The sequence below is a fragment of the Myotis brandtii genome, unplaced genomic scaffold (assembly GCF_000412655.1).
Source record: "Myotis brandtii unplaced genomic scaffold, ASM41265v1 scaffold125, whole genome shotgun sequence".
Lineage (NCBI taxonomy): Eukaryota > Metazoa > Chordata > Mammalia > Chiroptera > Vespertilionidae > Myotis > Myotis brandtii.
This window is the reverse complement of record NW_005354385.1, coordinates 14,300,195-14,326,747: the sequence shown is the minus strand read 5'-3', so window position 1 is coordinate 14,326,747 and position 26,553 is coordinate 14,300,195. Positions and strand designations below refer to the sequence as shown.

Here is a 26,553-nt window from a genome sequence, read left to right as displayed (position 1 = left end):
ATATATTATTGATTTTTTACAGAGAAGAAGGGAGAGAGATAGAGAGTCAGAAACATCGATGAGAGAGAAACATCCATCAGCTGCCTCTTATACATCTCTTACTGGGGATGTGCCCGCAACCCAGGTATATGCCCTTGACCGGAATCGAACCCTGGCCGACGCTCTATCCACTGAGCCAAACCGGTTTCGGCCCCATTGTTTTTACTTGTCAGGGGACACTGCCATGGATGGACCCAGTGGGTCCCTGTGTGACAGAGATGAGCTGGATATTCCTACACACTAGCAGATTCTGAAGTGGCCATAGCGACAGAAATAGAAATGTTACACAGTTTAAAATTCACTTTAAAGTCGTAGGAGAAACATTAAGGAATAGAGATGAGTGTTTAGGTAGGAGACCTCTCAAGGGCTGACTATAAAATCTGGAAGCTGGAGATGTTTGGAAGCGAGAGGTGTAATACTTGGGATCCGTGATGTAAAAGGACTTGGATCTTTAGGAGGGTGAAAGGGAGCAGGAAGCGATGAAGAACTGAGGAGTAACTGGCACTGACAGAGAAGTCAGGACCCAAATTCCCATGTTTCTTTGAAGACTAAAGTTCCTAAATCATCTGACTTTAGACTGAGAGGTGAGACTAGTTGGAAGAAGCAAGAAGTTCCAGCTGAGCCTTCAGTAAAACAGGGGGTCGGAGGAAAACGTGCACAGTCCTTAGATAAATCCAAATAGCACGGAGTCATTTAAGACTACAGGCCAAACAGTTAAGTTATTTAACAATTACAAGATTCTCTTTTCCTGTGGTAAAATAACAGAGAAACTATAAGAAGCTGTTTGGGCGTGAACTATACTGTCATATATATTTAGAGTGTATAACAGCATAGAAAACACAAAACAAAACATATTTGGAGATGAAACTTTCCTAAGTTTGGAGGGATGGTAGCAGTAGTAATGTAACCAGCTAGGAGACTGTTTGGTGATTGTTTGGACCAAATTATAGGGTAAAAGCAAAAAGTATCTTTCACTATGTATTTTTACACTTGCCTCCCAACCACAATCTCCCTAGCAGAGGGAGAAATGATAATAATGATAATAATTATCATCATCATCATAAATGGGAAATAATCTGCCTTAAAAATCAGAAAAGAGAATATCGATTACAGAACTATATCCAAAATATTTTTTCTATGAATCAAAGCTTCTTAATTAATCACTTAAAATATGTGTTTTCACACTAATTGACACAGTATTTGTAATTGCCCCGCAAGTAAAATTGAAATAAAAATCCCTGGTCATGTTATAATTATATTTTTTTCAACAGAAATATACTTAATATTTTTATCTTATAAAAACATGCCTAAATTCTTAAAATGTCTTTCAAATGTTGGTGATAATTAGAATTTTATGAGGTGATCTATCTTTATTTTCTTGTCAGGCTGGAGCTAAGAATCCTGTTGTTCGGATATTTATTGTCGATACCACTTACCCTGAGTATGTAGGTCCCATAGAAGTGCCAGTTCCAGCAATGATAGCCTCAAGGTATATTCATCTCAGATGCTTTCCACCTTTGAAATGGTATTTTAATACAAATTTCTTAATCAGTGCTCAGATTTCTTTTCTAGTGAGTTAATGATGAGTATATGCACTATAAGCAAAAATTGAGTTTACCTATGCATAATAGCTAATTTAATGCTTTTTCTCCTACACATTGACCAGTAGCTTTGGCTTTATGTCTTAAATTATTTTCTAAAATATAAAAATCCAAAATGGGGAGCAAACTCAAGTAAAATAATAATTGCATTAGATGGATGAACTCTTATAGTCTTTAAAAGTCAGCAGGTATATTTAAAATTACTCAGCAGAAAGGGAACATTTTGACTTCCTTATCTATGGAATAAGTATTTAATATAATAATAATAAAATAGATCCTTTAGAAAACAGAAATTAAAAAATTACTTGAATGTGATATTGGTTTATGGTTGTGACAGTCGGTTTCAATTTATTTGCAGTGATTATTATTTCAGTTGGCTCACGTGGGTTACTGATGAACGAATATGCGTGCAGTGGCTAAAAAGAATTCAGAATGTTTCGGTCTTGTCTATATGTGATTTCAATGAAGGCTGGCAGACATGGAATTGTCCAAAGGTAGGTTATTAAAACAAAGGTGTCTTTCTGAAGAAAGTTCAAGAGTGGGGACTTATTTATAGCCAACATCCTATATAATAAAAGGCTAATATGCAAATTGTCCCCTCAACCAGGAGTTCAACTAGGGGGCGGCGCTGGCTGGCCAACTTCCCAAGTCCCCTCCTCCCCGGATGGCCTGGCCCAATTGGCCCTGATCAGGGCAGGTTGGCCAGACCCCATCCGTGCATGAATTCATGCACTGGGCCTCTAGTTTATATTATAAAGCCAGAATTACTGCATCCAACTCTGGATTGCTTTGCAAAACAAACAAACAAACAACAAAACAACACTCCCTATTTGCAGGGTAATTTTTTTATTAAATAAATCATATTAGCCTTTGAATAATTTTAGCCTTTGTTTAGAATAAAGAAAAAACTAAATCAAATAATATGTTATTTGGAATATAACATTGGAAAAATCAAGTATCTGGTTCTGTATTAGGATGGAAATTCATACTTTTGATATTACAAAACTGACAGTCCAAAAAAGCAAAACAATGAAGATGAAAAGATAAGCTGGGTTTATTAGGGAAATATATGTTCTGTTCAAAAGAACTGAGATAACATGCAAATGGTGGCACATTCTATTCTATGTCAAAGTTGAAGAATAAAAATTATAAAGGAAATGAAGAGCAAGAAAGCCAAATATTCCCATTTTAAAATCAAAAGTAGATAACTGCAAATATGAGGTAAAATATTAGATCAAATTGTCTTGCAATCCTATCTTAGCAGAGTTCTTTATACTGTGCTAATTTTAGGGAGAAAAAAAATGTGAAAACTAGGCACAGATTTATTGTTGAGTTTTAATTGTTTCTATTGCTCAAATCCAAACATAATCTGTTGAATTAATGAGTCAGAAAACTACTTCACCAATCTAAAAGCTTTATAATAAGCTTGTTCATAAGTATTCACATTAGAGACTAAGAAATGCAAAAATGTTTTCTTTAAATAGGAAATTTGATGGGTACATTTCATGAGACTTCTAATTATAAAAAGATGTTTCATTAAACCAAATATAGGATAAACCTATTTTGTAAAGTAAGAATAAAAGCACAGAGCAATCAAAGTAAATCACTGAATTCTATCTAGAAATTAGGACATTATGTTCTGCAAGAAAAAAGTCATGTAAATCTGTTTGGAAATACATCAGGACTATAATGGTCAAGTTACTCAGGCTAAAAAATATTTTTTTAAAAAAATCACTACTATGTCTGCAATAAGCTTACCTAATTTTGATGGAATATGCTAGAAGTTTATTTTTATCTTATTTATATTTTGATATACAAAGCAGAAAGATGTTGGCCTTAATGTAGTGTCATACACGCACACAAAAAGAGAGAATAAATTGGATTATGCTGGTTAATTAGAAACCATTGGTCTGATTAGCCAGCTTTGACATTTTCATTGAATCTGGGTGTTAGAAATTATAGTTTTAATTTTGTTAGTTTAAAACTATAAAATTGGTCATTTAGATACCATTTTAGTTATTAAAACTAGGCATTTAAAAACTATGATTGCTTTGGAATATGAAATTCTAATTTATTAAAACCCGAGACTATTTTAATCCAAACTGACAGAACATATAGATGCTTGTTCACTAAGATATGGAATTACCTGGAATATAAACTTTAGTTAATGGCCCAAAACAGTGATTACATTTAGAATACCAGGTTTGAATAACCTTGGGATTTCAAAACAACCTCTTTTTCAAAATAATCTGATAATTACATGGAACACATTTTTAAATTTAAGAACAACAGAGTATTAAATTTTCCAGCAACCAGACTCATGATTGATGTGTGTGTGTGTGTGTTTAAAACAAATACCATTTAAGATTAATTGATCTGGCAACATTTTATTCATGTTGGAAGTCATACCAAAAACAAAGAAGCAAAGGAAACTGGCAATACTTTTATTAGAATTATATTAATAAGATTTATTAAGAAATTTATAACTAGGGGGAGGAACATCTTTCATATTATTCTTTCTTCTCTAAAAAGGGGATCAAAATTAATTTTATCTTTATGGCTAAAAGTAATGAGTCAAAATGTTTCACTATTTTTTCAAGTCTTATTCTCTCAGAGGCACTGGCCTATCCTATAGGAGAAAATCCAAACTGTTTTTTAAATTTACTATTCCCTAGCTTTTTATGACAGTACTTTTCTCATGATCCTTTTTCTACTTCACTGATTCTTCTTTTCCTTTCTAGCTCTTCTTCTGACTTCTCTAGAAACCTTAATATTCTCCAAATTAATATATTTGCAAGGTAGGCTAACTGTTATAACAACAGCAATAACAACAACAAAATACCTCCAATAATTCATTGGATTAATAGAGTATAATTTTTTTACATTTATGTGCCCACCTAATAGTGAATTTAAGTAACTGGGGACTAGTGAGGGGATGGAGGATGGGGTGCTCTGCTCCACACAGTCAGTAAGGAACTCAGGTTGATGATCTTTCTGCTATCTCCATCCAGTGACTACCTAGGCTAGTCCAAGGCTATTCAAGCCTGATCATCAACATCCATCTGGGGATGGGGGGAAAGAATAGAGGATTGTGGGTAACAAGAGGTTTTTATAGATTAGGCCTAGAAGTAGCATGAGTCACTTTTGCTTTCACACAATTGGTTAGAATTTATCACATGACCACATCCAACTGGAAGAAGGCCTGGGAAATACAGTCTTGCTATCATCCTAGTAAAAAATAACTCATTTCGTGCACCAAAAGTTTGCTGGTTTGATTTCCAGTCAGGGCACATATTCAGATTGTGGGTTCAGTCCCCAGTGGGGGTGTGCATGAGAGACAACCCATCTCTCTCTCTCTCTCTCTCTCTCTCTCTCTCACACACACACACACACAAGAAAAACATATCCTCAGGTGAGGGGGGAAAAAAGAAGAAGAAGAAATGGTTGTTAATTCTTTCTGCGGATTTGAACTTTTAAATATCTCTGACATCTTCTCTGCTCCCTCCTTACTACTGCTAACTAGACTTGAGTCTTTATCATCCTTTTCCAAACAATTCAGTAGCCATCCAACCAATCTGTCTGCATCCATCTATCTTACCCACTTCTGATCTATTTTCTGTATCATGTTCACAATTGTGTTTTCAAAATTGTGGTTTTGAAATCCTTCAAAGGATTTACCAAGAGAAATTTAAACTTCTTAGGGTGGCATAAAAGTTTCTCAGAGATCTTGCTGATACCTCTGGATCCTCCCTCATCTTCTCTTTCCCTTAGTCACCCTTCACTCAGCACATTGAATCACCTGTAGTTTACTAAGCTGGCCTAGTCTCTACACTGTTCATTCTACCTAGAATGTTCTTTCTCTAATTATTGGTCTAGAAAAGCCTATTCATTTTCTTAGGCTTACTAAATATTTGTTCAATAAGTGATTGATTGTACCATGCTAAAATGTATACCAAAATAAGATTCAGTGCAAATATTAAGATCCCTATATGCCCTTTTACCTATATGACACCAAGTACTTGGGTTTTGCTAGGCCTTCATTGATGATGTGATAATTCACTGTATCATAGAAAGTTTAACCAGAATTATTAAAGGTTTGTGATAAAATCCAGCCTTTAGATTATCCATGTGCATGCAATAGTGCTGTTGTATAAGATTTTTAATATAGTCATCTTAAACTCAAGTGTGAAGTTAGTTGACTATTGATAGTACACTCTGATGAGGCAGCTTAACTGGTTCAAATGTCCAGATTATATTTAGAAAAAACAGTCTTACTAACACTAAGCTTTATATGATCTTTTTTTTTCTTTTAGACCCAGGAGCATATAGAAGAAAGCAGAACTGGATGGGCTGGTGGAGTATGATTTTGCTATCTTTTCTTTATATTTTAATGACAATTGACAGATTCTCAACTATGAAAGGACCATTTGAAATGTATTCAAACTGGCAGTACTTTTTTAATAGAAAAAAAATATCAAGGTAAAAAATATAAAGGTAGTGATCCCTTCAGCAATTTTGTGCTAGACAATTTTAATGTACATTTAGAATTCTTTTGAGAACAAATCAATCATATTCTTCATGTTCTAACCTTAACTTTTTCAATGAACTGTCTGATATGGATAATTAATATTACTTCTTAAACAAATACAATAAAGATCATTTTTTAAAAAGGAACATAGTCCCTGATCTGCCTAAAATTATCTTATTAATCATTAACCATTTGAATTCAGGAAAAATAAATATATTGAGTATACTTTGAAATTTAGAGACAATCTAACTCTCATTAAATTTTATTATAAACTGAAATTAATTTATTATATACTGAAATTGCTTAAAAACTAAAATGAATGTGTATATATATTCATTTATATATGTTCATTCATTTTAGTTTTTAAGCAAAGTGATAACAAATAAAAAGATGTGTGTTTGGTTCTGATTTGTGATCACTTGGATAAGCTTATTCAGTGATTTATGGGGATTTTTACTGTGAAAAAATAGGTTTTAGGAAAATATCAATTGTATCTAGCATCCTCTATAAATAATACAAAATAAGACAGAATAAGTGAATGTTGCAAGGTTACTGTAACTTAACACAAAAATATGATTGAATTCAACTAGCATTTGGGTTTTTAAAAAGGCGATGTTTTCTGAGATTTTGACACATTCATAAAAGAGGAAACTCTTATGACTTGATTTAACACATTAACCCATAATAAAAGGACAACAAATAATTCAGAAGTCAATTCTAAGATGATAAGTCTCATAAAAATTCAAAGTTAAAATGGGTAAGGAGAAGGTAAATTATAAAGTAAAAATCTTTAGATATTAAAAACTCTATTGAACACTTCTTCTAGATCCAATGATTTTAGTTTGCATATGTTTACTCAGTCTTCAGTTATATTCATTAGCTAAAGAATAGTTATTACTTTATTAATTATATACAGTAAATGTAAAATATATTCTAAAGTAACAAGGTAATAAGGATAAGTATAAGTCGGGAAAAAAATAACCCGGAAAGTCCTATTTAATTTAATCTTTGTCACTGTACTAAATAACCCAGGAAAAATTAGGCATATTCAGTAAAAGAATAGGATATTTTAAATATTTTAGATTCTTGGTTAATCAGAAGCTCGCCTTCTAGGAAGACAATTCTTAGACCAGCACTTGAAAACTTGAAGAAAAGGGAAAGTTAACCTATGAATTCACTCCCATTATAAAGATTTCCAGTAAAGAATGAGGGAAAGGGAGAAGACTTGAAACTTCCTTTCATTGTGTTCTCCATGATGATAATATAACTAAGGTTACAATAAAGTAACATGAATGATGTGATTTTACAGATAGATAAACAATGATACCAACAACCTTCTCAAAGACATAATTTTAGGAATCCATACGTTTATTCTGAAAATGGTACCAGCATTCAAAACATTCTGAAATATTTGCATCTTATCAATTTTTACACTCTATAGAGCAAACATTAGCTGGATGAATGGGTGAATAAATAAATAAATAAATAAATAACCTTCTAAAACTATAGATCACTGTTTTAAATACCCTCAGTGCCCTGTCAGCATGGCTCAGTGGTTGAGTGTTGACCTGTGAACCAGGAGGTCACGGTTCAATTCCCAGTCAGGGCAAATGCCCAGGTTGCAGGCTCTATCCCCAGTATGGGGCATGCAGGAGGCAGCTGATTGATGATTCTATCTCATCATTAATGTTTTTATCTTTCTCTCCCTCTCTCTTCCTTTCTGAAATCAGTAAAAATATATTTTAAAAAAATACCTTCAGTGGAGGGACATAAGTGTTCTTTGAGGGAAGATGAGGTTCTTATATTAAATCCAAAGTCTTGCCAAAATAAATCTAGTGAATAAATAAAGTATCTGCAGCACATGATTTTGTGCTAGATCATGTTAATACCTGTAGCTTTAGAATTCTATTGGGAAACATTATTTTTCTTATTGACTAATTCAAGCTCTTAAAATTTATCCAGTAGTCAGTAAACTTTAAAAATACCAGAAGTGGAATTGTCAAAAATTCTTTGCAATGATGGCTTTCAAAAGTATGCTCACACTTTCCCAAGGGAACTGCTTTGAAGAGGTCATTCTTTAGATTTTATAGGTTCAGACATATTTTTTTAGAAAAAGACAGGCACAACTTCATATAGTCATAGCTCCTTTGCCCTAGTATGCTGTTTAGCTTCCTTGAAACAATAATTAAACCAGTGACTTAATAAAATTACCCAGAAATATGTCTTTCTGATATTTTTTCAGGTAATATTTATGAGGTTTGTGGACAAAATGTACAAGCTGGTCTTATTAATATAAATTTAAAGAGTAACTTCAGAGCAGTTCTTCCTTTAGAACTTATCAAAGTGCTTTGAACTGAAAAAGACCTTCAGAGATTACCTAAGAACTAGAAAAGTGAGATTAATTGACTTGCTAAAATTGACCTGTTTAGTTGCAGGCACAAAACTAGCAAACAGTTTCTTAAGAACTTTATCATTTTTTTTCCTCCAGCATGAGATAATCAGTGTCTGAACTTGGGAAAAATAGCCTAAGTTTTTCTGTATTTGATCAGAAAGATAACAACAAATTCACTTTAAATAAATCGCTTTTTGCTCTTTATAGAAAACAGACAAAAAGGAGGATGTAATCAATGTATCTGGTATTTAACCACTAAATTTGGGGGAACAATCACTAAATTTGGGGGAACAAAGCATAATGCTTAGACTGCAAAGCCACATTTAAATAATTTCAAAATAATTAAGCAATACACCACATCTCCTTTAGACTGTTGGCCAAATCCCTCAGTTTGGAAAAATAAATTTTCTACTTGATGCTTGGAAGTCTGTGCTTTGACTACATGTGGACTCAGTTCAGGCATTAGCCTTAGTAAGTAGATCATTTGCCAACCTTAGCAAGAAATTATCTGGTGGTAAATAATCTTACCTTCCAAGTAAAGTATTTTGAATGGCTTTGCACATAGAGATGAGTAATTTATCAGAAAATCTAAGCAAGATAAAGGGATCTGTGAAGAGGCTGGTGATAACTGTGATTTTCTAGGGTCCAGATGTGACTTGTTGCCAGAAGCACTTAAATGAGAATGCATTGTAGACCTAGCCCTGCAAAGTGAATGAGGACATATTTCACACTCTCTTTACTGCGCCCCAGTTACCTGTTTATCTAAAGTAGGTGTCTTTGATGTGTGCAGCAAAAGGGGAGAAGATAACAGTCTTTACTTAGTAAAAAATATTCTTCCTGTTTGCTTGATTCTAGTATCTTAAAAACATAATACTCTACCCTGTTATTATTTTTTTGTGTGAAAATTAAATCTTAAATTTTAATCTAGGACAAATGTTTTCCCCGAAGTTTCTCAACTAACTGCAGGTGTGAGGAGAATATAGTTTTACTCTAGCACCTTAAAATATTTTGTGACCCCAGTTCCATTTTAGCAGTTAAGACAACGTAAAGCCAGATTTTTACTTTTACCCTGAGGAGTGAGAGGGAGGCATTGTAAAGTGGTTACTACTAGGTATAACATCATTTCCTTAAAAAAAAAAGCATAATTTTTTTCTAGAGTAAAAGAATGATTGTTGTGAGACATACACTAATGAAATTCTGTCCACAAAACTGCAAATCAGAATTTCCTATTCTTGGGACTCTTGGCTCTCAATTTCACTTAGAGGCACTAGTCTCAATACACAAAATGCTACCAAGGCTGGTCTTATTAATGAAATTAATAAGAGGTTTGTGCAAGGAAACCACATTTTCTCATTATTCCATTTTCATTTTGTTAAAGATTTATAATTTCTATGCCAAAGTGATGACTTAGGACACTGTTAGTTTCCTGGGGCTGCTGTAACAAATTACCACACTCTTGGTGGCTTAAAACTACATACATTCATTCTCTCACTATTCTGGAGGTTAGAAGTCCAAAGTCAAGGTGTCTGTGGAGCCAGGCTCCCTCTGAAAGTTCCAGGAAAAAATTCTTCCTTGCCTCTTCCAGCTTCTGATAGCTGCTGGCAATCCTTGAACTTGTAGCTACATCACTCCAATCTCTTTCTCCATATCTCTCTGTATCTCTGCATCCTCTTCTCTTCTTATGAGGGCACTAGTCATTGGGTTTAGAGCAGTGATGGCGAACCTTTTGAGCTCGGCGTGTCAGCATTTTGAAAAACCCTAACTTAACTCTGGTGCCGTGTCACATATAGAAAATTTTTGATATTTGCAACCATAGTAAAACAAAGATTTATATTTTTGATATTTATTTTATATATTTAAATGCCATTTAACAAAGGAAAATCAACCAAAAAAATGAGTTCGCGTGTCACCTCTGACACGCGTGTCATAGGTTCACCATCACTTAGAGCCTACCCTAATCCAGTCTCACATCTTGATTCTTACCTTGATTACATCTGTAAAGACTAGTTTTAAATAGTGTCATTGTCTTAGTCGGTTTGGGCTGCTTCAACAAAGTGCCATAGACTGGGTGGCTTATTAACAACAGGAATTTATTTCTCACAGTTCTAGAAACTGGAAGTCCGAGATCAGGGTCTGGCATAGTCACATGCTGGTGAAAGCTCTCTTCCAGTTGCAGACTTCCACCTCTTGTATCCTAATGTGGCAGAGAGCAGAACAAAGGCAGCAAGCAAGCTCTCTGGTGATTCTTATAAGGGTACTAATCTCATTCATGGGAGCGCCAACCCTATGATCTCATCTAACCCTAATTACCTCCTAATACCATCTTTGTGGGGGGTAAGGTTTCAACATATGAATTTGGGAGAAATATTCAGTCTCTAATAGTCCCCTTCTGAAGTTCTGGATGGAAATGAATTTTAGGGAAGACTATTCAGAATATTACAGATACCATGTCAAATAAATTGCCTTTGAAAAGTCACATAATCATACTCAATTTTATCAAAAGCATCAAGTATCAGATCACACACGGGACCATCATAGGGAAAGTAGCAAATATCAACTTTCCCTATGTTCTTACTCAAAAGGGAGTCCCAGGCTGGGTGTCAGCAGGATTGGTCTCTGTAGCTAAAAGATACTGTAGTCATTTGGCTGTTGTTGCTTGGTCAGTTCTACAGGAGTTGAGCATCATGTTCACCGCCATATGAAAGCACGGGGCTAGAGAGAGCTGGTTTTGGATTATCTGTGGGAATACAGACCCTGAGTGATGTAGAGTAACACCTCTGTCATGTAGTTCTTTCACCACTTTACTGCCATTTCAAAACCTGCTGACAAGAACTGTAAATATACCAGCAAATATAAGATGAGCCTACATTTTTAATGAGAGTAATTACCAGCTAAAATTGGGTGTGAGGACCTTGGCAGGCTTTTAGTTATCTGTACCATTCAGGATATTGACTTGTGGCCCGCCCTGCTCCAGGGCACCCCAGAACTGAGTGTCAGAGACTCCTTAGGTCATTAAGGGGTGCCCAGCAGGGTCCCTGCAAAGAAGTCAGGGATGCTAATGAGATCTACTCTGCTCCCCAAGTTCAAGAACTAAATCCCCCACTTGCTTGTCCTGGGTAACATTTTTCTCTCTAGCCAGAAGTCTCTCCCTAAAACTGTGGCTAGCAGGCCATGATATTTAATATTTCAAATGTCTTCATTGAATCACTGGCATTAGGTACTTGGCATCATACATATCAAGAATTAAAGGGGCTATCAGCCTTCATAAGAGTCCATATTTTAGTCAAATACCACATTTTGAAGACTGACTTGGTTAAATATCAACATTCATGTGTGATTCTTTCAACTTTCTTTCCTTTCCAGTCCATCACATAATCTCAGAACATACAAATTAAACACTCAATCAAATTAAACATTTTAAACCCAGGGGTTTGTAGTAGCAATTTAACAGTAGTTGGAATGTACAAGTGCCTGCTAAAATCACTAGAAAAACCTTCTACCTAAAAGAATGGAATTCCAGATGTGAGTGATGGAAGGTGGGGGTGTGGGGGGAGGTGTTCTAGTTCTTATACATATTGCTTTTTAAAAATCAATAGTTTTAGTTTGGTTTGTCTTTTGAACATAACCTTTTCTTTTTCAGTTCTTTGTTTCAACACCAGTTTTCAGCTATGATTCCACTTCATACTACAAAATATTTAGCGACAAGGATGGCTACAAACATATTCACTATATCAAAGACACCGTGGTACGCTCCTTCCAATATTTATCTCCTCAAAGATCATTCACTTGAGGTTGCTCAAATAATGCTCAGCTTCACACCACATAATGTTTGTCTTTTTATAGGAAAACGCTACTCAAATTACAAGTGGCAAGTGGGAGGCCATAAATATATTCAGAATAACACAGGATTCACTGTAAGTATTGCATGAAGCGTGTTGCCCCAATCAGGGTTTAATTAGCCAATGGACGTACAAGAGATCCTGCACCACTTCTTTCTGTTAAGAGCATTTTAGTTATTTACTCTATAGTTTAGTTCAGACAGCTGTGCTTTTCTTAAGACTGCATTTCTATAACAACTAGGAAAGAATATATGGTAGGTGGTCATTTCTTTTCTGATATGCTATAGGTAACTATATAAAAGTGTAAATTTAAAAGTAATAACTGGTTCTAAAGACAAGTTTTACTCTTCAGCACCTGAAGCAATGAGCAAGCTTGAAAAATCCACTGATGGCAACCTGTACATAGAAAACGTTTTTGTAGTGATTCACTGCTATGTAAAGTTGTTATTATCTGTAACACCTATAGTTTATTGAACAATTACTGTGTACCACATGCTGTAAAGTAGAAACAATTATCCCAGTTTTACAGATAAGAAAACCAATACTCGGAAATTTAACTTGGCCAAGACCACATAGTTAGTGGCAAAGCTAGGATTCAAACTTAGAACACATTCAACCTAATGTTCTTATTGTTAACCTCAACACGGGGACTTCTTTCCTTTCCGGTCCATCCTGCATACAGTCTAAATAAACCGCCTTAAAATAGTCATTTGTGGTCAAACTTCTGTAATCAAGAATGTCTGGTTCCTTTTCCTCACTCCTTATAAGGTCCAAATCCAGGGTACTCTGCCATAATCTGCTTACCATTAGCTGGAATTCTAAAAGCAAAGAGGAGGACCATTAGTTCAGGCTCACTGGCTGAAACCTGCCAGAAACTGTTGCCAATCCATGAAATTCTTTGAACAGTCAGCAAAGGAGTTTAGGCATTATATGGAGCAGCCATTAAAATCACCAGCGTAAGAGGAGTGGCAAGATAAAACAGATGGGGGATTTCAGACATAATATGTTCAGAAGGTAGGGGGAAACTGAAGGCAGGAAGACCCAAGTATGGTCATAATCTAGGCCTGAGGTGACAGAGACATCAACTAGAATAGTGGCAGTGAAATACAGACTCTTTGAGGGGAAAACGGTGCCTTTCTTTCTTTCTTTTTTTTTCATCCTTGACACTTGGCATAGTGCCTGACACAGAGCCAGAGTTCAATGAATATTTGTTAGATGAATGAGAGGAGAGATAGATAGATAGACAGGAAAGACAGATGGAGGCTGAGCAGGAGTGGTGACTTAGTGGCTGTGAGGGAGAAGGGAACAAGAAGAGGGACGTGGATGCTGTGGCAAGTGTCAGAGATGAAGACAGTTGTGAAACCTTTGACATCAGAAAACGGCAGGGGGCTGTTTGGAAAAGATTCTGAGTAGTTTATTCACAAATAATTTGAGATGATGTGGGAAAGGCAAGTACAAGTGATGATTGGAGTCATGTGAAGTTAGGAAAGACATGTAGACGGATACATTTAACACTGTGAGTGAGCTGTATCATGTTGCCTTTTCCTTTTACTTGGGAATAACAAGACTTTTATGAGAGTAAGGACAGAAAAGTACCCGGGCTGCCGAATAGTCCTGATAATTAAAAAGTGGTAACCAAACCTTGGTTATTCTAAACTTTTCACACCCTATTATGGTCTTCCAGAAATCAAACAAACAAAAAACAAGACAGTTACTTTGTATTAGTCAGATGAACTCACTCACAGATGAGTGAAAATCATGCTGTGAAATTGGCTTTACCACCTCATGGCTGTATTAAGACAGGTTAGAACTGGACCCAGACACTTAAGTAGCAAGTATGTTTTCTTGTGACTTGTTTTGCATCTGGGTAAATTAACATGCTCCTTTGTGTGGAATCCTAGTGTGGATGAGTTTCCTGGTTTATAGCAAACCTATGTGTTGTCAGGGCATCTGTAAAGTAAATTCGAATGTGTTTAGAATAGTAGACAAAATTAGATAATATAGCATAGAGAAACCAGTAAACTGTTAATCATGGAAAAAGAAATGGGTGATATTAATCAAATATCTTAGTTTATTTTTTGTGGCTCAGAGCTAGTAAAATGGAATATAATATCCTATATAATAAAAGAGTAATATGCAAATCGACTGAACGGCGGAATGACCAGTCAGCGGGGGACAGGGCCAGCGAGCAGGCAGCACCAGGCCAGCCAAGGCATGTGCCAGCAGGCAGAGGGAGGGAACAGTGATGGAGGAGGCCAGCACCATCCCCTGATTGGCCATCTGGTTGCCTCCCACAGAGAGAGGCCCGGCGGCAGCAGCGGGGTGATGCGGGCGGTGCCGTCCCTTGATCAGCCCGCCTGGTTGCTTCCTGCAGAGGGAGGCCAGACTGTGGCTTAGGCCGGCTTCCACCAGGATGTCCAGTAGGACATCCCCTGAGGACTCCCGGACTGTGAGAGGGTGCAGGCTGGGCTGAGGGAACCCCACCAGTGCATGAATTTTCATGCACCAGATCTGTAGTACCTATAATAAAAGAGTACTCTGCATAATTTAATCCTCTATGATTGAAAGTCAGAATAAGCACACAAAATTCAGTTATAAACAGTAGAGATTTATGAATATAAGTGTCAATCAGTAAACAGTTCCATGAACTGTTTATTAATACTTTAATTAGTATTAGTTTACAAATTAATCATTCATTTATTGTTTATTAATAGAGTAGTTTAGATGAACATTGGACTGCATTGTTTAATATATCAGAATTAGTACCAACAATCCTATTACCATTTGGTTATTGGCAGTTATTTAATAACTTCTGAATATCTTTCAGGTTTTATTCTAGCAATGAATTTGAAGGTGTCCCTGGAAGAAGAAATATCTACAGGTAATTTATGTCGATTCAGTTTAGCATATTTCTATATTGATATTTGAATAAAATCTGTCATGATCCTAAGAATATATAGAATTTAAAAGCCTGAAATGAAGTAGGAATAACTTGTAAATTGAGATAAAACATTCAGAGAATGTTTTGCACTACATCAGTATAAAGTTATATAGCCCCAAAATATCAGCTAACTCAAATGTTTGTTTTCAAAAAGAAAAATCATGAAATTTTAATGCAGATGTAAACATAATGCTAAATAATTTAACTAAATTTACAGGTAATTGAAGACATTTATCCACTTACAATCATGTATTAAGTACCTATTGTATTTATTCCCATTATGTGTGATTTCTTTTAACATCATTCACTTTGGCATAAGCCTACTGTGATTGGAAGGAGTTCATCCCCATTCCTAATTAGTGTTTAAGTTGGTCCAGTGGTTGCCCTGATGATTGGAAGGGTGCCCTCAACAGCCCCTTCTGGATGTGGAGTAAAAACAGCAGTAACTGTAGGCTGGCGAGTTTGCTATTTGCCAGGTACCTTCTTACTGCTTTATATATTAATCTTAACTCCCACAACAACTCTAAGAGGCAGGTGATATTGCTGAAGCCAGGATTTGTACCTGGGCAAGCTGCACCTGACCCCTTACTGTGAGCAGCCTACCTCACGTTTCCCAGATCACACCAAAATATGAACATGAATATTAACCATAACTGAGGAAATAAGACATTTTCACTCTGCTGCATTCCTCTGTTCCTCTGTTCCCCCTTGGATCTTGGCTCCTTATTGGTTGGGGTTGGGGAGAATCCCTCTATGGAGCTCACAATGCCGCTGGCCACTCTCTACCCATGGCAAAGTCAGGGGAAGCAGCAGAAGGAACACTGCAGAGGCCACAGGAAACCTTACCATCCATGCTGTGCTTATGACCCTGCCTCCATCCTGGCATAATACCACCTAGTCTCCACCAAATTATAAAAGACTCGAATTCTGACCGGATCTGGGAGTCTGTATGTCAGAGCCAATCGCCCCATTCAGAAACCACGCAGAGGCCTCTGCCGAGGAGAGAGTGGGCCCAGCATGGTAGGTACAGGTTGGCTTGTGTAGAAATGTGTGGAGGGAGCATTCCCAGAAAGAGCTTCCCTGGGCCCAAATGTCCTGCCTCATGGAATGAAAGGCACAGGAGGAACATAATTTGTGGTTTCTTATTTCCAATTTGCTTGTTAGTAATTTCTCCTTCCAGTTATATGGTAAGAACAGATTCCCCTGGTATGTTTTGCTGGTGGGAATACAAAAAGAGAGGTGGGAAGAGGAAGAGCTATGCATTCCCAACCACTTTGTGACGTGTGAGAGATGAATGGCTATGAGAAGTGATTACCTCATGCCCATTCGAGGTGTTAGATACTTCCCCCACCCAAGGAAATCACAGAGGGCTTCTCCCTTGAGGCTTGTGCCTATTCAGGCAAAAATTGAAAATCAAGCTACATCCGAATGCTAAGAATTCCCCTTCACTTTATTTTTTTCATGTTTTTATTGACTTTTAGAGAGAGAGAGGAAGGGAAAGGAGTAGAGAGATAGAGACATCCGTGAGAGAGAAACATTGATCGGCTGCCTCCTACACGCTCCCTACTAGGAATCAAGCCAGAAACCTGGGCCTGCGTCCTGACCAGAAATTGAACTGGTGACCTCCTGGTTTCTAGGTCAATGCTCAACTATTGAGCCCCACTGGCTGGGCTCCCCTTCACTTTAAATGACATTGGCACCAGAAAAATGGAGTGGGTTTGATGTCAATATGTAAATTAGTCATTTTATAGTGCATTAGTACATTTTGATAAATACAATCTTAAATTTTGAATTTATTTTCATTTTTCTCTAGAATTAGCATTGGAAGCTATCCTCCAAGCAAGAAGTGTATTACCTGCCATCTAAGGCAAGAAAGGTGCCAATATTACACAGCAAGTTTCAGTGACTACTCCAAGTACTATGCACTCATCTGCTATGGTAGGTAATGGACTTAACACAAGTTTACCACTTCACTGCCACTGTCGTCATCCTCGTCACCACCATCTGATCAATCCTTAGCTACGGATGAGTAAGCAGGATTTAAATAATATCATACAAGGAAGTGTTCTCTGATAAAATGGTTGCTGGACTTCACCCATTTGCCAGGAGAAATGTCAAACTCATTCAGCCCAGGGAAAGAACAGTGGCCTAGAAACCAAAGCTCTTCACTTGGAGGCCAGTAATTCTTTAAAATGTAGTTTCAGGTGGGGTGGAAAATGAACTTTTGTCACCGAGTATGTTTTTTTCTAAATTTGGGAAACATAGTAAGTATTCATTCAAATATTTAAAAAAATCATAGGTAATAAATTAAATATTTCCAGCTTGCTTAGGCCATGTGTACATTTAGTGAATAATTTCTATCCAGATAATTTTATACATAAAATGTTATTTATATCTTGATCATAGGGTAAGCAATAAAATAGGTTAGGGGATGAGTGTATTGATGAACTATGTTGGGGTCCTAGGGGTTTAGAAAACAGACTTGGGAAATATCTACTTGTCATTCTCTGACCTATTCCCCAGTTAATCCCTGAGTTTCCCTGATGGGGGACAGAAAACAGAAGAAGTCATTACAAAATCCCCATTATTTCCCTGTTCTGGTTTCAACTCCCCATGTGAGGGTGGGTGGTTAAGGCAACAAATGGAATCTTTGATTGAGATCCCTGCCTAGTTGCAAAGGACCATGAGGTTCCCTTTACTTCCCAGAAGGAAGGCACGCTGACATGCCACTTCTATCACCCCAACCACCTGGCCCCAGAGCCTGCAACCCAGTTCATCTGACCATGTGGAAATGAATGAGCATTTAAGCCCAAATGCTCCTTCAATAAGTCATTTTGATACAACACTTTCATACAATGTTTGGTCAATGGCATCTTTGAAAAGTCAAGAGATTGTTGTTGTTGATATATGTGTGATTGTGGCATTTACAGGTATTCATTAATGTCCTTTCAAGTTATATGTAACATTTTTTTCAATTCAAGCTATGTATTTATACAACATATTGAAAGCTTACATGCCAGGCATGTGGTATTGAACTAATTGTACTGAGTTGCCTGTCTGTCTTTTTCTCCTGAAGACAGACACTGCTTTCTTCAAATCTTTATAATCATAAGGCCAAGAAGAATGGCTAATGGGTAACAGACATTGAATGCTTGCTGAATGAACATAAGTGCTAGAAAGATCAAAGTATTGCTGCTGCCTTTTGCAATCTACCAAAAGACTCATTCTATCCCTCTATATTTATATGCATTCTGCCTCTATCCAACACTTTTGACCCTTTTTGAAAGCACTGCATCACTTTGCCTGCTTAAGCCGGAGTGCCCACTGAAGGGGTAAGAGAGCAAAAACTAAGCTCTAGTCAAAAGTTGGTGGAAGAGTCCTCTCTGGAAGTTGAATTGCCTGACTTTTCCACACTCCCTCTTGGTCGGCAGTATGGTAATTTCCCATTTAGCAAAAAATATACTGTGTGGGAAGCATCACAGCGTCTGGTGTTTTTGAAGCTCCAGTAAAATGAGTCACCGCACCATCATAAGAAAAACCTTGAAATCTTTCCCTTTAGGATTAAGAGTAAAGCCTCATTATGTAACTTCAAACTCTCCAAGAGCGATGGTGAGTAAATCCCAGATAATAGGATTAAAATAGGGGAAATCACGTTCATGATGCTGATGGCACAAAAGCAGTGCAAAGGAGGAATTCTAGACAATTGGTGCTTAAGCCATTAGGATCACACCCTCAGGCCATTTTTGTCAAGGGCAGTCAGTCATTAGTTTGTCTTGTAGCTTGAGCAAAAAAAAGATATGCCAGTTGTCACTTCTGGAACTGCATAGCCATGAAAATTCCATAGGGCGGATACTGATTGACTAAAGTCAAGAAATCCAGATTTATGTCTCATTTCCTTACATCCTGACCAAAAATATAATGTGTGCTTGTTCCTTTTAATAACTTTGAAGAAAAGCAGAACAAAAATCTCTGAAAAGAAATTCTATAAAATTCTGAAACTCCGTACAATACAGAACTCCTGATTTTTGAGGGATCCTAATACATAATATCCCTGCTCCTTACTCCCAAGTTAGATTGAGGTGTCAGGAAGGAAATCAAAATATTAGCTTTATTACCTGTAAAGGTTAGTTGGGAAATGTGGCTAAGGTGCAGCTTCCTAATATCGTACCCCAGAATTAATTACATAAATGTGAGCACAACGGGATGGCCATTGGCTTCTCCCATGGCGCCTGGCACTGTCACACGTAGAGCACTGAGGAGCAGATCAAAAGCATGTTTCCGCAGGTGAAAAATGCCTGGGACAGGGCAGAACAAGGAGTTACTTATGCTCCGGTCTTCTCAGACCTCAGCAAATAGGTCATTCCCCTCTGCTTGTTTGGGACCAAGGTGCTGCTCTAATGACACTCCTTCCACATCGAAGGAAGCAAGCTTCCGAAGGAGGACAGATGTACCTTCACCCCTAGCTCCATGCTTGTTGCTTTTAACCTACTGACTGCTTGAGCAAATGTACCCGGGTACCATTTTATTCTATATCTCATATCTGTGATAGTGTGTAATGATTTGTACATCTTGTTAAAATATCTAGTTTCTACACAGAGAACCTGCATTCCATGTTGGAATAGATAGTAGACACTGGTGTGCCACCCAGACCTCCCAACTTCAGGACTGAATCCCTCATATCTCCAGCTGCTGAGAGTTCTGGTGGCTGACACCTCACAGCCCAGCCCCCTTGCACCTCCTGGGGATTGCTTTCAACCCCGGCTATATCCAATGACTGCTCCACCATACAGTCTAAAAGCCAGCCCCATCGACCCTATTCGAGGCAACTCTTCATGCCATCAGCTCCTGAGCTCTCCGGGGATTGGCTGAGGTCTCCATTGTGACTTCACTAAAGCCCACCCTCCCTTGTAGCCCAATTTTCCTCCCCTCTCCCACAGGTGTGTATTCTAATACCTCCCCCCAGATAAACTTTTGCCCCACAAAACTCCTTCTGGGTCTGTTTCCTATGGGATGTAACCTTCCACAGCTTATTGGAACAGGCAAATTATTCTATATAAATTTATTTCTTAATGTATTAATTACTTAAAAAGAGATGATGGATTTTATGCACCAAAATGAATGTACCAAAAAGCCACATTGAAAATATAATCTGGGTACTGGTGAAGGTTACTTGATAAAGACACAGCTAAAACTGGCCCAAACAGCATAACATCTTCCCAGAAGGCCACTTATCACTGCCACTTCCGGGTCCACCTGTAAATAGATCCGAACTTCAGTATCTCTCTTGGAAAAGTGCACTGGCAACTCCTCCCTCACATCTGTTCTTGGAGTGGGCTCTGATCTCATGCGTTGTTTAAATGTAACTTAAAAGGTGGTGTTTACTTCTCTATGGGAGAAAAAATAGGTGCAGAATTAAAACATGTACTTGACATTAATCACAAATACTATTAGCAGTTCTCATTGCAAACTAAGTTATGTTCTTGTTCTCCTTTTGTGCACAGGCCCAGGTCTCCCCATCTCCACCCTTCATGATGGCCGCACCGATCAAGGTAGGCTCTCCTGCATGCTGTTGTCTTGTCTATAGACAGCCTGACACTACCCTGAAGGAAGCCAGAGAGTTCCCACACCTACAAGGGGAGGTGTGATGGAACCCTGTTACCACCCAGCTGATTGTTACACAGAGTTGGATATTCTTTGAGTCAAACCAGATCATATAAAATTTAATAATTATTTGCAGTAAGAACTTGATATAACACAGATGAGTTATATCAGAGGGATTAGTTCTATCTTCCTCAATCAGCTTTATAAAAAGCACAGAAGCTTAAAATTGGAAGGAAACTTAGGGTAGTTAGTATAACTTACCAAATTCCTGTTTTTTTTGTTTGTTTGTTTGTTTGTTTGGTTTTTTGTAACATTTCAAACTGGAGACAAATTCTAGACATAACTTCAGTTCAAAGCAGGGGGTGACTATCATGCTAGCTTTTTTGTTTTAACAGCTAAGTCACACTGTTGTCACATATGAAAGCCCCAAATTTGGAGGCTCTCTCCATGTTTAACTGCTACCAAGATAGTCCTCGTCCATCCTATATTTGTGATATTGCCTCAAAATAGTTCACAGATCGCAGATAACCCTTTTTGTTCTCAGAAGAGTTATCCAAGTGTATAATTGCCCCAAACCTCTTCCTGAAGTTCTCCATACCTTCGATGGACTATTAAACAGCATTATAGGGTTGAAGCTGATGGTGACTAGGGACAATGAGGGACTTCAGCACTCATGCCTGCAGACATCCCTGCACAGCCTCTGTGATAAGCCAGGAGACCGCTTTGGGATGAGACTGGCAGTCAGCTCAAAGGCTCAGGAATAGGTGAAAATAAGGGAATGAGGACGTCAGAATCAACTCCGCGGTTCTGGGCAGAACAGGCATTGTAATAATGGGACTATGAATTTAGTTTCATTTTGAAGTTTTTTTTTGTTTTAGTTGTTTTACCTTGGGTCTAATAATGAAATATATTTAAGAATAACATTGTATTTCTTAGTTTGGCACATCTCAATCTTCAGAACTTAAAGCAGTTCCACTTTCAAATCTGTAACATTTTTTATTTTAATAAAAATCACTATAAATGTGTAATTCCTATTTTTCCATGACTGCAAAATAAAGGTCAGCTTCCCTTTTCCCAGACACCAATTACTATAAGGCTCACGTAGCTTCATGACTTTACCTAATACTTAGAAATATACATAATACATATTATGTTTATATGTTTTCCAACTTGCAAAATAGAATGCAATTTTTTTAGAGCACAGTTCTGCAAATGTGCCTAATGATAAAATTCTACAGAGATGTTTATTATAAATACTCCGAGGCTCTTCCCAGAAAATGCAATTCAATAGATCCTAGATTAGGTTAGGTAATCTGTGTTTTTAATAAATTCTCTAAAAAATTTTGGAATTGCATTTTATAGCAGATGGTGTGTCTTCTATTTATTTGTAGTTTTTTCATTCATTTCCCACTGCATTTGGTGCCACAAATCTTCATTCCACAGATCTTTATTAAGCACTTCTCACACTGTGTTGGATTATAAATTCTTAAAATGAACTGATATTGGCTCAGTATGGTCTCTGTCCTCAATGAGAATATAGATCAATGGAGAATGCAAATATGTGAATGGACAGTAAGGATGCAGTGGGGTACAGTATTAATAGCATGGGAAGCACATAAGTAGGGCAGCTCACCTGGGTTTTGGGTTGGGAAATGTTTCTTAATGATAGCTATATCAGACTAATGACTCATACAAGTGAAGGAGGGATTGATGCTGCTTGGTCAATGCAATGATATTGATGTTGTTTATTGACATTAATCACATGGTTACCATGACCATGGAAGAGGATAGACAGCAGAGTGGGGAAAATGAGGGAGGGCAGGGATAGTGGAGAGTAAGCTTGGACTGAAGCTGTGTAGAACACCAACACCAGAAATGGAAAGAGAAACATGAATCTGTAAAGAAGACCAAGAGGGAACAGAAGGAGGAGGACAACCTTGAGAGTATGTTGGCCTAAAGGGTGGGGCAAAAGAGGATCTGTGTCAAGTGCTACAGAGAGTGAGGCCTGCTTTAAATCCATGAATTTAGCAAGAGGGAGATTAGCATTAGTTTATCGGAGCCATTTCAGTGAAACAATGGAAGTGGAAGCCAGACTGAAGTAAATTTAATTAGGAGAACAGAAGGGGTAGAAGACTTAGGGAGGGAGGTCCCTGAGAGGTTGGGAAAAGATGGAGTCCAGAGACAGGTGAGGGGATTAATCTCTGGCATTGTGAAGAGAGAGCGAGTGGAGAATTATGGATGCAATTGTATGAAAGCTTGAAGACATTGCAGAAAATAGTACAACAGCTTCATTTTCTCTGCAAAATGGGTAAGGTCATTTGAAAACAACAGATAGTACTTGAACCAGATGCTGTAGAAACTCAGAAGAGTTGGCACTTGACATTGAGGGCCCCGTTGAGGATTAGTTGCTTCAGGCACAGCAGGTGCTCATTAAAATTACCCGACTGATGGAATGACCTCATTTATCAGCTTTTAACAGATTCTTCACATAATTTAATTAATGGGCAATATATGCTAGTTAATATGATTTAACCAAAAATCTCATACATGATCCATCATTCTTACCACTTAATTTTATCATAACAAAAAGCCTACAAATATGCAGAGAAGCCATACTACATGTCAGGTACTAGGTACTGAGTGCTGGGCACTGGGCAGTATATACAATGAGTGGAACAAGGTTAAAGGTGCAGTCTGGACTGTGGCACTCCTTTGTCAGATTATAGGCTTTTAATGCAAAGCTACATAGAGAAGCCCAATTGCCATCCCCCGACTCCTGATAGCCCTATAAAATTCCATTTTGCTCCAAGGGGTGAAAAAAATCACCCTCTTCTTAGTAAAAATGCAACCCTAGACAGTAAAAATATTAGTAAATTTTTAAATTAAATTTGACATTTCAGTAAGTCAAGAATCAGAAAAGTTAAATAACTAAGGACAGAATGGAGATGAAATCAAAGTCAAACCAATCTGGAAACACTTACTTATTGTCTCTGACTTCTAATATGTATTGGAGAAATGATAATAATAGTAAGAAATAAATAAGTAAATAAATAAATAAATAAATAAATCCTAAATACTGAAAGACTAATATGGAAATCGACTGAATGGCGGAATGACCAGTCGCTATGACATGCACTGACCACCATAGGGGCAGATGCTCAATGCAGGAGCTGCTGCCTGGTGGTCAGTGCGCTCCCACAGGGGGAGCGCCACTCAGCCAGAAGCTGGGCTCATGGCTGGCGAGTGCAGCAGCTCCCGCCTCTGCAGCAGTGCTAAGGACCCCTCAGAGATGTCTGCCTGCTGGCAGGGAGAGGGCCTAAGCCGGCAGGTGGACATCCCCCAAGGGGTCTCGGACTGCGAGGGGGTGCAGGCCAGGCTGAGGAACCCTCCCACCCTCAGTGCATGAATGTTGTGCACTGGGCCTCTAGTAAATAAATAAAACAAGCAGCCACAGTGTGTGCTTGCTTCACACAGGATTTCCTGTATCCATGATAGTTCAACATATAGAACCCACACAGGGAGAATGAAGAGCAGGCTTCATTATACTCAGAATTGTGTATCCCATGTATTTATTCATATATATAATTTAATGTTAACTTTTTCTTTTTAATCCTCACCGAGAATATGTTTTTTCATTGATTTTTTTTAGAGAGAAAGGAAGGGAGAGAGAGAAGGGAGAAACATCAATGCGAGAGAGAACCATCGATTGGTTGCCTTCTAATGCCCCTGACTGAGGATCAAACCCGCAACCTCAGCATGTGCCCTGACCAGGAATGAACCTGAAACCTTTTGGTGTATGGGACCATGGGACCATGTTCCAACCAACTGAGCCACCCAGACAAGGCTGGTTTTATCCTTTTTTATATATTTATTTTTTTGCTAATACTCACCCAAGGATATTTTTTCCATTGATTTTTAGAGAGTGGAAGGAAGAGAAAGAGAGAGAGAGAGAGAGAGAGAGAGAGAGGAGAGAGAAAAGAGAGAGAGAGAAACATTGATGTGAGAGAGACACATTGACTGGTTGTCTCCCGCACTGCCCTGACTGGGGCTGGCAATTGAACCTGCAACCCAGGTACCTGCCCTTGACCAGGAATCAAACCTACAATCCTTGTGAGCATGGGATGATGCTCTAACCACTGATCACACTGGCCAGGACTGGTTTTAACTTTTAAGATGACATAAGTATCTCTTTCCTGATGGATTATCCAAAGTTAAAATGAAATTTATTATGTGTCTTATACAAGTCACACCAAAAACCTCTATAATTGTTCTAAGATTAAATATAACATGTTGGAGCAAAATGCCATGAATATATGAAAACTGAGAGTTACAAGGGAAGTGGTTTGGCAAACTTAGTGTAGCACCAAGTACTCCTCCTCCAGTTCCTCATCCTCAAGGACTACTTTTTTAAAAGGCACAAAAACAAGAAGTTCACAGGATGTCTTACATAGAAACCTCTGTATTTCAGAAATTATTCAGACTCGCTTTTAAAAAATAAAGCTACAAACTCTACATATTATATGAAAGTTTAACTTTTCTCTAGAAGATGCTTGGTATAGACTCCAGTTCAAAATAAAACTTACAAAAAGCCCTGTATGCTGAAAAAATGGATTTGTTCAGCTCAAAGATTAAAGTGTGAAATATAACTAAGCTTAAATATAAACAGCGGGGTTTTTTTTAGAGAATTTTTTAAGGTGAAAAACAGAAAGACATCATAGTGTGTACATACTGTTGTTTTAGTAAGATATATAACTACTATGAGAGAAAGAATTTGAAGAAATAGGATGCACAGTAATTCAATACAAAAAAGGAATGCCCTATATCAATCAAGTATACAGCAGGAAAGGGTTAAGGAAGAAATACATATTAAAAAACCAGAAATGTATTTGAAGCAACACATTAACATTTTAAAACAGCTTTCATAACCACTTAAATGATTATTTTAAATTTGGGGTTTCAGAAATGTAGTTTTTATTTCTCCTGTTTTTAGTGAATGATAAAATAAATGTGACCCACTCAGGTCATAGCTATGTTAAAAAAGAAAAATTAGAGATGGGAAAATACGGCTTAATAAACATTCTTGCTTCTGTGATTCTGCTCAAAATGTGTTCTGATCCTATAAGAATCCGTTTAGGAGATAATGGTTGCCGTCCTTCCTAAGCTCATACCTGTTTTAAAGGCTGGATTCAAAATATACTTGCCGACGTGAAACTCCTGAAGCAGTCCTTACGTTGTTTCAGTTGCGTCCATATTAAACACAAAAGCATTTTTAGAAAGGAATTTTCTTATGGAATGCTACTAATTAAAAATGGACATTTTATTTTATTTTTTTTTAAGAAATTAAAATCCTGGAAGAAAACAAGGAATTGGAAAATGCTTTGAAAAATATCCAGCTGCCTAAAGAGGAAATAAAGAAACTTGAAGTGGATGAAATTAGTAAGATCTTTTAAAAACTTCTCATTTATAGATAAGAAGTTAAGCACTTATCTTGCTTTTAAAAAATGATACCGTAAATATTATATTCCAAATCTGACATTATTACTGGATCTTAATTAAAACAATCTTGCTGTAACAACAGTTACAGTTTTACAAAATATTTTTAATATGCTTGT

The 26,553-nt window shown here is 37.3% G+C and overlaps 1 protein-coding gene across 2 annotated transcripts in view; it reads left to right on the top strand.

Annotated features, from left to right (window-relative positions):
• FAP (fibroblast activation protein, alpha) overlaps positions 1-26,553 on the top strand; it is a 72,652-nt gene that overhangs the window by 27,958 nt on the left and 18,141 nt on the right. For both annotated transcript variants that reach the window (XM_005859373.2, XM_014534132.1), the window contains 9 exons: positions 1,425-1,528; positions 1,999-2,134; positions 5,954-5,998; positions 12,201-12,305; positions 12,404-12,474; positions 15,227-15,280; positions 17,154-17,278; positions 20,842-20,889; positions 26,279-26,377. In XM_005859373.2, coding sequence (XP_005859435.2) covers positions 1,425-1,528; positions 1,999-2,134; positions 5,954-5,998; positions 12,201-12,305; positions 12,404-12,474; positions 15,227-15,280; positions 17,154-17,278; positions 20,842-20,889; positions 26,279-26,377 — 787 coding nt within the window. The remainder of the gene's footprint in view (positions 1-1,424; positions 1,529-1,998; positions 2,135-5,953; positions 5,999-12,200; positions 12,306-12,403; positions 12,475-15,226; positions 15,281-17,153; positions 17,279-20,841; positions 20,890-26,278; positions 26,378-26,553) is intronic.